Genomic DNA, 12,459 nt, shown 5'->3' on the forward strand with positions numbered 1-12,459 from the left:
CCATATGTGTCTCCTGCTTCTGGGGAAAAGAACTGAAGATAATTGGCCAGCATAGGGGTGGCAAGCCAGTCACGGCCGTCCCACGCAAGTCAGGACTCTTGCAATCCATGATCTCATCCTTTAGAGGCATTTCGACTTAATGATACTTTCAGGGCACGTAACCCCATCGTAAGCCAGGGAGCATCCGTAGAGTAGGGAAAGATGTTCAAAACGCAATAAATTACACAGCTCAAGACATTTGCGTGATGAGCTATGGGGTGCAACAGAGAATTCAGAGGTTTCTGGGGGAAACGAAGTGGAGCTGAAACCTGCATGATGAGCAAGTCAATGTCAAATAGTCGGGTACCAGAGACTTGTCTGTAGGGGAGGACTTTCCAGGCTGAGGCACTGAAAGGAGACTGGGTGGAGGGTATAACCAGGAGATAGGGACGAGAGATGAGGCTGGAGGGCTGGCCAGGCCCTGGCCATAGAGGGCTTTGCAGGACCAAGGAAAAGGTTCTGAGCAGGAGGCATAAGCTCAGATGGGCATTTAAAAAGTGGATCCCTCTGAGAGGTATTTAAGGAGTTAAAGCCAAAGGCCTTGGTGAGGACGGATTGAAGGAGGAAACGGGGAGTAGAGGCGGCGGGGGCCGGACCTCACCCGGCTTTCCTCTATCCAGCTCCTGCCATCTTTGACTACTTTCTCTCACCCTTTGAAAGGGAGGAACCGCCATCCCTGTAGGTCTTCTCTTCCTCGGGCCCAGGCCTGTCTGTCTCTGACCAGGCTTCTCCTGCAGAATCTGGTGTCAGTAACCACTTCCTGATCAATATCTTCTCCATTGCCTTCAGGATACAATTCAAAAGGTCAGCCTGCATTTTTTCCTTTGTGTGTCCTGGGTAAAGTGGGTCTCTCCAGATCCCCCACCTCACCCTCCTCAACCTGCCTGTCTTATCTGATATTTCTGCCCTGCAGCCCTAGAAGGTCTGCCAGCTCCTTCCCATACAAGTGGAAGCATTTCCCTGAGTTGGGGCCTAGGCTATCCCACCTCTGTTACATCCTGGGCAATGCCCGGGGGGTCCATCTTTGGTGTTACTTTTCAGAACTTTTGCTGTTTGAAGTTTCTCGATTCAGCCAGGTGATGAGAGGCTGATGACAAAGAGGAGGCACAGCTGGAGTACCTGAGGCCAGGTATCTGCACATTCCTTCCCTTGCAAATCCAGTCTTCCTCAAGCTCTCTCCAAGATAAAATGGACACATCTTTTGAGAAGTAAGCACCATTCGGCTCACACTTTCCATTGTGTTATGGGTTATTCTCTTTACAAAGGCCTCATTTAAAGCCCAGTGAGACCTCAAGGGTCAGGGTTAACTTGAGAGGTCTGGAAGGGAGATGGCGAATAACAGAGAAAATTACAGAGAGGAGAGCCAGATAGGGCATCTTCCTCATGTTATGTTGGACACTTGGACTAGAAAGTATTGGACAATGAGCATGGGAAAAGAAGGGGATGGTCTCTCCTTATCCCATGCCCTTTAGCAGACAGAAAACTTTGCAGCAGATGGGATTAGAGATGGGAGACAGACCCAGGCGGGTCCACATACACTTCATGAAAGACTAAAACAGGTAGCAAAACTCTACAATCACATTTTCACAAAGCAGAGACACACACGCACAAAGGACTGGAAGGAAATTCCAGTCCCAAATTACCTCTCAGTGGTGAGATTTCAGAGGGTTTTTTCCTTTTGCTGGTCTTGGTTTTCTATTTTTTTCTACAGTAAATATGCATGACATTTTTAATAAACACAGTGGTATACATGCATGCACATACAAAGAGAAAGGTGAGGTCCCCGGCGCGTCAATCCAGCGCTCATCCCTGGAGACCTGGAGAGGCACCCCACATCAAGGGGATCAGGCTACTAGGAGGGCTGGATTTCAGAAACCTGCCCTGTTATTATTATTATTGCTATACTATTAAAGCAATAACAGGCTGGGCAAGGTGGCTCATGCTTATAATCCCAGCTCTTGGGAGGCCAAAGGCAGGAGGATTGCTTGCGCCCAGGAATTCTAGCAATGGGCAACAAAGGGAGACCCTATCTCTTACCCAAAATACAAAAATTAGCCAGGCATGGTGGTGTGCGCCTGCAGTCTCCACTGCTTCAGAAGTTGAGGCTGCAGTGAGCTGTGATCGCGCTACTGCACGCCAGCCTGGCCGACAGATGAAGACCCTGTCTCCAAAAAAAAATTAATAAAACAATAATAGCCTTAGAAAGCCCCTTCTTACAGCAGCTCTGTGAGGGAGTGTTAGGACAAGACACGATTATTATCTCCATTTTACAGATGAATACGCAGAGACCAGAAGAGGTTAAGAGGCTGTTTCAATCCGCACAGCTGCTTCCTGACTTACTTTCGGAGGTCAAAGCAGGGCATGCAGACCCAGGTCTTGAGATTCCAAATCATGAGGTGTTTCTTTATTTTTGTTTTTTTGAGACAGAGTTTTGCTCTTTTTGCCCAGGCTGGACTGCAATGGCGCTATCTCAGCTCACTGCAACCTCCACCTCCCAGGTTCAAGCGATTCTCCTGCCTCAGCCTCCCAAGTAGCTGGGATTACAGGCGTCTGTCACCACGACTGGCTAATTTTTTTTTTTTTTTTTTTTTTTTTGTTTTTGCATTTTTAGTAGAGACGGGGTTTCACCTGGTTAGCCGGGATGGTCTCGATCTCTTGACCTCGTGATCTGCCTGCATCCGCCTCCCAAAGTGCTGGGATTACAGGCGTGAGCCACCGGGCCTGGCCGTCGTCCAGGCTGGAGTGCAGTGGCATGATCTGGCTCACTGTAACCTCCGCCTCCCAGGTTCAAGCGATTCTTGTGCCTCAGCCTCTGGAGTAGCTGGAACTACAGGCGCCCGCCACCACGTCTGGCTAATTTTTGTATTTTTAGTAGAGACGGAGTTTCACCATTTTGCCCAGGCTGGTCTCAAACTCCTGACCTCAAGTGATCCACCCACCTCGGCCTCCCAAAGTGCTGGGATTACAGGCGTGAGCCACCGTGCCCGGCCCCAAATCATGAGTTCTTTCTGGTCTGTAAGAAAGCATCGCTGATGGATCTTCATTCCATGGCTTTGACCTCGGCATTACTCTTGCTGTCCTGCACACCACAGCGTGTGCCACAATATCCCACAAACCACCGAGTCCCCACTCCAGCGGCACAGCGGCCCCCTTCAGCCCGCGCAGGTGCAGAATGTGGGTCTCAAAGTCAAAAGCTTATTCACGCCTTTAGTGCCTACCAGTCGCTTCTTGTGCAGCGTCCTACCCTCTCGGTTTGAAAACCACCCAAGCTGGCAGGAGAACGTGGATAGGATTATATTTTTGTGGTTTTAAAAACCACATTACTTTTAGGAGACAAGGCAGAAACAGCCCTAACCTAATGATTAAAAAGAAAAGAATCCCACAGATAAGAACACCTCGATCCCACAAAGAACCACATGAAAACCCCCTTTTTCTGTTACATACATACTACTGGCAGGGAGAGGGTGGTACAGGATGCCTCTGGTTTCCTCGGTGGAGGTTGACTTAATTCTGAAGAAATCATTTCGCAGCTCTAAGTCCACGACAGACCACGCACCTCCTCCTCCATGCCTCGGGATTATTTAGATCGCTGAGCTTCCAAACTTTTTACAGCTAATTTTCAAAGAAACAAGTTCCCTCGTGTTTTGAAGTTCAGGCAACTTGTGCTTTGTTGGTTGAAATCAGCTCCCAGAGAAGGCAGCCCCGGATGCAAATGCAGCCTGGACCTGCTTGAGCCCCGTTAGGCGCAAAGGTCCCAGCTCCCCGGTGTCTCCTGGCGCAGGAGGCGGGAGCCGCCGGCCTCTCCGGGCCAACGTGCGCCTAGGCGCATGCCAGCCGTGCCCGCAGTGCCCCGCGGGGCTCCCAGTCGGGTGGTGCGGAGCGGAGGGCTGCCGGGACGCAGGCGGAGGAGCTGGGGTGCCTGCCCGGCTCCTGGCACTATGCTCCCCGGCGCCCGCCCGCGGCCAGCTCGCCCTATCCCCAAACTCCGCCAAGTCACCCGCGGAGGCAGGACTCACCAGGCCCCCAGCTCGCCGGGACCGGCCTCCCACGGAGGCCACCTTACTCACCGCCGGGCCCGCCAGGACCAAGAGCGCCCGCAGCTCCTCTCGGAAGGCGGACAGCCGCAGGCAGCGCGACCCACGGAGCTCAAGGGTGGCCTCCGGACCTCCGCGCACGGGCGCGGGCTCCTCAGGATCCTCCATGTGACTGGCGCGCTGCGGCCGGGTAGCGCGGAGGCAGGCAGTGGGGACCGCGCAACGCAGCCCGCTCTGCAGTCCCCGCCCCGGCCGCCAGCCCAGAGCCCGCCCCGCGCCTGGTGCCCGGGGGCCCGACTGAGCTCGCAGCCAGGCAGCCTGCGACCTTGGGCGCACCCTTTGCACCTTTTTCTGCACCACTGCGGACGCCTGCGGGACTTGCAAAGACCAAGGAACTCCTGCACTTGGAAGGCAAAGTTTGAAAAAGCTCTGCAAACTAACGGAATGCGCTCCGGTGGCTGGGTCCTCCAAGTCTCGCGGACGCCAGGACTCACCCCGGCTCTGCACCTCCGCTGGGAGTTTCAGGTTCTGAATGACCTGGCGTGGAAGGACTCAGAGGCCTCGTGCGGTGACTAGGTTAGCACCCCGCGGGGTGTATGGGTGGGGCGCATTTACTGTGCAGATTGAACAGATTGAGTTGGGTACACGCTTTGATGCTGGTTTGGATGCTGGTTTTGATGCTGGTTGCATACTCCTCTCCTTTCATCAGTTGTTCCATTAGAGAACTTAGAATCTACCAGGATAGAGCAACATGCTCCCATTTGCCAAGTTGCACAGTTGGTGCCCGCTGGTCGTGTTGGAAGTTTATCCGTCAGCCTGCTGTGGGAGTACAAGAGGCTGTTGCCCAGAAGGGCGTGGGCAGCGCGCTTTCCTCCCAGAGCCTCAGCTTCCTCATCTGCAAACGTGAAAGAACATCTCGTCGCCAGCTATGAAGACTGGGGTTGCCTGGGCGGAGGACCTGAGTCAGTGCCACCTGCCCTCAGCCTGGCACCAGCCATTACCTAGTAAGTGTCAGTTACCAGGACAAGAATGATTTCTGTAATACTCAAAATTCCTTCCATTGTAAGTGATCCAATGTAAGTAAAGAAAACGGAAAACAAATTTTTTGGCTCACATAATCAGGAAGTGTGGATTCAGGATTTTTTTTTTGATACGGAGTCTCACTCTGTCCCCAGGCTGGAGTGCAGTGGCACCATCTCGGCTCACTGCAAGCTCCGCCTCCCGGGTTCACGCCATTCTCCTGCCTCCGGAGTAACTGGGACTACAGGCGCCCACCACTACGCCCGGCTAATTTATTTTGTATTTTTAGTGGAGAAGGGGTTTCACCGTGTTGGCCAAGATGGTCTCGATCTCCTGACTTCGTGATCTTCCCGTCTCAGCCTCCCAAAGTGCTGGGATTACAGGCGTGAGCCACCGCGCCCGGCCGGATTCAGGGATTTAAAAACAAGATCATTCGGCGTGGTGAAACACCAGGCCATCATGGTGAAACACCGTCTCTACCGAAAATTGGCTGTGCGCCCTGGCGCGCGCCTGTAATCCCAGCTACTAGGAAGGCTGAGGCGGGAGAATTGCTCGAACCCAGGAGGCAGAGGTTGCAGTGAGCCGAGATCTCGCCACTGCACTCCAGCCTGGTGGCAGAGGGAGAATTCATCTAAAAAACACACACACACACAAACAAGATCGTCCCTCTCCCCATCTCGGTCCCTCTCCTCCCTTCTCCTTGCCCGTTGGGATTCTTTCCGTGGTTTCTCTTCCTCCTCTGCAGGCAACCTTTCTCTTCCTGTACAGGTTACAGCTGTGGGTGGCCTCTGATGCCCTCGTTTCTATCTTTCCCATCTGTTAAACCAGAAACTAAGGCCCTCCCCTCCTCTCTTCTGGCTCCAAACAAACAAACAAAAAACTGGGAGAAAATCTGATTGGCCCTGCTTAGGTTTCTTGCCCACCTCTGGAACAATCGCCCTGGGTGGGAAAATAGGGTCTGATGTTTGGCTTGCCCTGGACCATGCACCCAGCTTTGTACCTACAGGGTAGAATTAGGTGCCCTGTGACTGGTCTCGTCCCACGAGGACTGTACGTATGGAGTAGAGAAGTTTTCCAAAAGAACTGAGAGTCTCAACAGACAAATATCCAAAGATGTTCACTAGATCTGTGATTACTGCTGTTCTTTGATAATCTTCTGGAAGTCCTGACTGATGTAATAAGACAGGAAATGGAAATGTAATGTATAATATTAGGAAAGAAAAGGCAAAGGGATTACTCACAGTAGAAATTGCCAGACTGGACCAGGCACAGTGACTCATGCCTATAATCGTAACACTTTGGAAGGCCGAGGTGGGAGGATCACTTGAACCCAGGAGTTTCGAGACCAGCCTGGGCAACACAGTGAGACCCCATCTCCTAAAAAAAAAAATCCACACAACCCAACCCAAAGAAATAAAATATGAAGAAAAACTAACAGAATTGGTAAAGGGGTTTAATAAAGTTGCTACATAGAAGTTCTTCAACAAGTCATATCAGTCCTTTATATTGGTAATAACATATATGAAAATACTAAAAGAAATCCTTCACAATAGCAACAAAAAGTAAAAAGTCCATGTGATGCAGAGCATAACTCCTCACTCCTTAAAGATGGATTGTACATAGTGACTTCCTTCCAAAAAGTAGAACAGGAAAATTAATTTTCAATTAACATATTAGGTTTTAGTCCACTTCTGTGTATTCCATTATTTTAAAATGTAATCGAATGACTCTAAAAGCAATTGATAGTGTAAACAGGAAAAGATATAACAAAAACTCTGAAAAAGAAAAGTAAGGAGGAAAGAAGTAGCTCTGTTGGCTGATAAATAGCTTTTAAAACAATGTGTGGTTGGCTGAGCTTGGTAGCCCACACCTGTAGCCCCAGCACTTTGGGAGGCTGAGGTGACAGGATTGACTGAGCCCAACAGTTTGAGGCTGCGGTGAGCTACGATTGCACTACTGCACTCCAGCCTGGACAGCAGAGTGAGACCCTATCTCAATAAAAGACAAAACAATAAAATAATTAAAAAAACAAAGAACCCTGTAGTTAGGATTTTGACATTGCATTATATCTGCAGATTTATTCAGAAAGAATGCACCTCATGAAAATACTGTCTTCTAGTTAAATCATATCCCTAGTCTAATCAGTACTTATCTAGGGAATGGGACACTCACTGGACTAGGGATATGATAAATTTGTTATTGATGCTTGATAAATAGTCATAATTATGTTGATATATGGTTCTTAACTTTCTGAAATATATTCTTAAAAACATGTATTAAAGTTGAATTTTATCAGTTTGTTTTGTTTTGTTTGGGGACAGGATCTCTCTCTGTCGCCTAGGCTAGAGTGCAATGGTTTGATCTAGGCTCAAGCAGCTTCAACCACCCTGACTCAAGCAATCCTCCCACCTTAGCCTCCTGAAGAACTGGGACTACAGCCATGTGCCACCAAACCTGGCTAATTTTGTTTTCTTTTTCCTTTTTTTTTTTTTTTTTGAGACGGAGTTTCACTCTTGTTGCCCAGGCTGGAGTGCAATTGTGCGATCTTGGCTCACCGCAACCTCCGCCTCCTGGGTTCAAGCAACTCCCCTACCTCAGCCTCCCGAGTAGCTGGGATTACAGGCATGTGCCACCATACCCGACTAATTTTGTATTTTTTTTTTTTTTAATTAGAGTTGGGGTTTCTCCATGTTGGTCAGGCTGGTCTCAACCTCAGGTGATCCACCTGCCTAGGCCTCCCAAAGTGCCGGGATTACAGGCATGATCCACCATACCCGGCCTGTTTTCATATTTTTTATAGAGACAAAGAGGTCTCACTATATTGCCCAGGCTGGTCTCAAACTCCTGGGCTCTAAGCGATCCTCATGCCTTGGCCTCCCAGAGTGCTGGGATTACAGGCATGAGCCACCGTGCTCACAGATTTTTTTTTTTTTTTAGTATTAATTGAAATAATCATATTTTTCTTCTCTTTTTGCTTGTTAATATAAGTTCATTGTAGATTTCCTAATGTGTAGCTGTCACTGATTCCTGGAATAAACTTCCCTTATTCCTAATAGTATACTATAACAGGTATATAGCGGTAGATTTATTGCTAATATTATATTCAGGATTTTTATATTTATTTATTTTTATAGAGACAGGGGTCTCACTATGCTGCCCAGGCTGGTCTTGAAATCCTGAACTCAAGCAGTCCTCCTGCCTTGGCCTCCCAAAGTGCTGGGATTACAGGCGTGAGCCGCTGCGCCCGGCTTCCGTCTATCTTTAGGCTCCGTAATTTTTCTTTTTTTTTTTTTTTTTTTTTTTTTTTTTTTTTTTTTTTTTTGAGACGGAGTCTCGCTCTGTCACCCAGGCTGGAGTGCAGTGGCCGGATCTCAGCTCACTGCAAGCTCCGCCTCCCGGGTTTACGCCATTCTCCTGCCTCAGCCTCCCGAGTAGCTGAGACTACAGGCGCCCGCCACCTCGCCCGGCTAAGTTTTTGTATTTTTAGTAGAGACGGGGTTTCACTGTGTTAGCCAGGATGGTCTCGATCTCCTGACCTCGTGATCCGCCCGTCTCGGCCTCCCAAAGTGCTGGGATTACAGGCTTGAGCCACCGCGCCCGGCCCGTAATTTTTCAAATACCATAAGAATGATCTGTTTCTTGAAGGTTTGAAGGCCACTCACCTAGAGGACCATCTGATGCCTTTCTAGAAGGGGCATTTTATTTAAAAATAAGAAAAAAAGTAAAAAGTTTTCTATTTACTTAGAAGTTGCTGATCTATTCAGGGTTTTTTTTTAACCTCTTCTTGAATTAATTTTGGTCACTCGTGATAAGTGTTTATTGATTGCTGCTGTAACACATTACCACAAATTTAATGGGTTGCAATAACACAAAGTTACTAGTTAACAGAGGTCAGAAGCCTGAAATGGGTTTCGTGGGGCTGAAATCAAGGTGTTGGCAGAGCTGCTTTCTTGCTGGGGCTCAGGAAGAATCCATTCCCTTGCCTGTTCCTGCTTCTAGATGCCACCTCCCTCTTCCTCCATCTCCAAAGCGCATCATTGCAGCCTCTGTTCTTTCATCACGTGTCCTTTTTCCAGCTTTTACTCTCTTGTCTTCCTCTCAGAAAAAGAGATTCCATTAGGCCCACCCGATAACCCAGAATAACCTTTGCATCTTACGATCCTTGCAGTAATCACATCTCCAAGTCCCTTTGCCACGCAAGGTTACGTATTCACAGGTTTCAAGAGTTAGGATGGGGACATCTTTGGGGGGCCTTATTCAGCATCTCATACTCACCATGTTCTGACCACGTCTCCGTCTTCCCTGTATTTTTAAACTCTGATTAGCTTTTCATTTTCTAGTGGGTACTTTCTCAGGATATTGTGGCGTGTGCTTTCTGAATGTTTGCAGCCATCGTATTTTACACATTCCCATGCTTCTAGCGTTACATGTTACAGGTGAAAACTCCAATCCACTCCGATTCTCTCTCTCTCTCTCTCTCTTTTTTTTTTTTTTTTTTTTTGAGATGGAGTCTCACTCTGTCGCCCAGGCTGGAGTATAGAGTGCAATGTGCAATGGCACGATCTCAGCTCACTGCAACCTCCATCTCCCAGGTTCAAGTGATTCTCCTGCTTCAGCGTCCTGAGTAGCTTGGATCAGAGACATGTGCCACCATGCCTGCCTAACTTTTTTTGTATTTTTATTGGAGATGGGGTTTCACCATGTTGGCCAGGCTGGTGTCAAACTCCTGACCTCAAGTGATTCATCCACTTCGGCCTCCCAAAGTGCTAGGATTACAGGCATGAGCCACCGTGCCCAGCCCCAATTCTCTTTTTTGTTTTTGAGATGAAGTCTCACTCTTTTGCCCAAGCTGGAGTGGCGAAATCTCGGCTCATTCCAACCTCCATCTCCTGAGTTCAAGCGATTCTCCTGCCTCAGTCTCCTGAGTAGCTGGAACTACAGGCATGTGCCACCACGCCTGGCTAATTTTTGTATTTTTAGTAGATATGAGATTTCACTATGTTGGCCAGGCTAGTCTCGAACTCCTGACCTCATGATCTGCCCGCCTCGGCCTCCCAAAGTGCTGGGATTACAGGCGTGAGCTACCGCACCCGGCCCTCGATACTTTTTTTATTGTAGAATTGATGGTGGTCATTATGGCTAGTTCCCCAACATTCCTTTCACCCCAAATGGCTCATTTTAGCCAGGCACAAGAATCTCATTTGCCTTCTCAGGGCCCTGTGTAGGAATGGACATGCATGACCCAATTCTATTTAATGTATTTATATGTATATTAGAGACAGAGTCTCACTATGTTGCCCAAGCTCATGATCCAATTCTAGCCATGAATCTTGAGTGAAAATCTAATGGCGTTTCTGGAAAAGGTTTCCTACTTCTAACAGTCAGACAAGAAAAAGGCCCCTATCTTCTCCTTCAGATATTGCGGTATCCGAATTTTTTTTTTTTTTTTTTTTTGGAGACAGAGTCTTACTCTTTTGCCCAGGCTGGAGTGCAGTGTGTGATCTTGGCTCACTGCAATCTGTGCTTCCTGGGCTCAAGAGGTCCTCCCACCTCAGTCTCCCAAATAGCTGGGACCACAGGAGCCCATCACCAAGCCTGGCTAATTTTTGTATATTTTTGTAGACACAGGGTTTCACCATTTGTCCAGGCTGGTCTCGAACTCCTGAGCTCAAGCAATCCACCTGCCTTGGCCTCCCAAAGTGCTGGAATTACAGGCGTGAGCCACCACACCCAGCGGTATCTAAATGTTATGTCTGGAAGTGCTACAGCCATAATGCAGCTGCTGGCCCTAGGATAAAGCCAATATTGGAAAAGGGCAAGGCCAAGAGAATCACAGATATTAAATGAAGACAGAGAAGGAGAGAGCAAGGGAGGCAGAGAGTATAAACAGGTGATTGTAAAAGACAAATATCTATTTTTGGCAAGAAAGGGGAAGGCTTTTTAAATTTAGATACATGGGGTAGTGCAGTGGCTTACGTCTGTAATCCCAGCACTTTGAAAGGCTGAGGCAGAAGAATTGTTTGAGCTCAGGAGTTCAACACCAGCATGGGCAACATGGTGAAACCCCATCTCTACAAAAAAAAAAAAAATACAAAAATTAGCCAGGTGTGGTGGCATGCGCCTGTAGTCCCAGCTACTTGGGAGGCTGAGGTGGGAGGATCACTTGAGTATAGAGTGGGGTAGAGGCTGCAGTGAGCTGTGATTGTGCCACCGCACTCCAGCCTAGGTGACAGAGTGAGGCCCTGCCTCAAAAAATAAATAAATGCACTTAGACACACAGAAAGAGAACCAACTTTTTCAGTTTTGTTCACTTTGCCCACAAATCATCAAGGAAAACACAGAACTCAAAACTAACCAATTGGTTGATCTACAGGCATCAGAGGCTGCTCTCCATTCCAGGGAAAGAAAAGGCCCTTTTCTAATTGAGTAACTTGTCCTCACACTGTATATAAACAACAAAGACAAAACCGAGGAGCCAAGAGACATTGGGATCTCCAAGATAAACGCATAAACCAAAACAAGAACAACAAAAATCCACCACCAATGGTCAGAATTCCTGTTCAGTCCGCTCTCTGGCAGAGATCGCCTAATGGTCAGATCATGAAAACCTCACTGAAGGGGGCATAAGTCGCTGTATACAAATCAGAACCCAAGCCAGAAACAGACCTGGCCAAGAATCAGACAGAATCTAGAAAGTAAAACAGAAACAAAGCCAGCAAACAGTCAAAAAAAACACAGGAGGCCCGGCGCGGTGGCTCACGCCTGTAATCCCAGCACTCTGGGAGGCCGAGGCGGGCGAATCATCTGAAGTCTGGTGAAACCCCGTCTCTACTAAAAATACAAAAAATAGCTGGGCGTGGTGGTATGCGCCTGTAATCCCAGCTACTCAGGAGGCTGAGGCAGGAGAATGGCTTGAACCTGGGAGGCGGAGGTTGCAGTGAACCGAGATCACGCCACTGCACTCCAGCCTGGGGAACAAGAGTGAAACTGTCTCAAAAAAAAAACAAAACAAAACACAGGATTCTTGAGCGTTAAGGTTTATTGCCTCATGAAATTCATCCTTATTGGGAGGATCAAAGGATGAAATGAGTGTAAAAGTGCACTGTGACTCCTTTTTTTTTTTTTTTTTTTTTTTTGAGACAGGGTTTCACTCTGTCACCCAGGCTGGAGTGTGGTGGCATGATTTCGGCTCACTGCAGCCTCAACCTCCTAGGCTCAAGTGATCCTCCCACTTCGGCCTCCTTAGTAGGGATTACAGGCGCTCACCACCATGCCTGGCCAATTTTTTAGTTTTTGTAGAGACGGGGTCTACCTATGTTGCCCAGGCGAGCCTCAAACTCCTGAGCTCAAGTGATCCTCCAGCCTG

The 12,459-nt window shown here is 48.4% G+C and overlaps 1 protein-coding gene across 5 annotated transcripts in view; it reads right to left on the reverse strand.

Moving 5' to 3' along the window:
• Positions 1–4,338, reverse strand: part of SLC47A1 (solute carrier family 47 member 1) — a 48,041-nt gene extending 43,703 nt beyond the window's left edge. For 2 of the 5 annotated variants that reach the window (XM_025361911.1, XM_025361910.1), the window contains exon 1: positions 4,107–4,326. In XM_025361911.1, the coding sequence (XP_025217696.1) occupies positions 4,107–4,241 (135 nt within the window). In that variant the 5' untranslated portion in view covers positions 4,242–4,326. Of the gene's footprint in view, positions 1–4,106 lie in introns of all 5 variants that reach the window. The other 3 variants (XM_025361913.1, XM_025361912.1, XM_025361914.1) reach the window with 2 other exon arrangements.
• Between the last annotated feature and the right edge of the window lie 8,121 nt (positions 4,339–12,459).

This window comes from Theropithecus gelada, chromosome 16 (assembly GCF_003255815.1).
Source record: "Theropithecus gelada isolate Dixy chromosome 16, Tgel_1.0, whole genome shotgun sequence".
NCBI classification, from domain to species: Eukaryota; Metazoa; Chordata; class Mammalia; order Primates; family Cercopithecidae; genus Theropithecus; species Theropithecus gelada.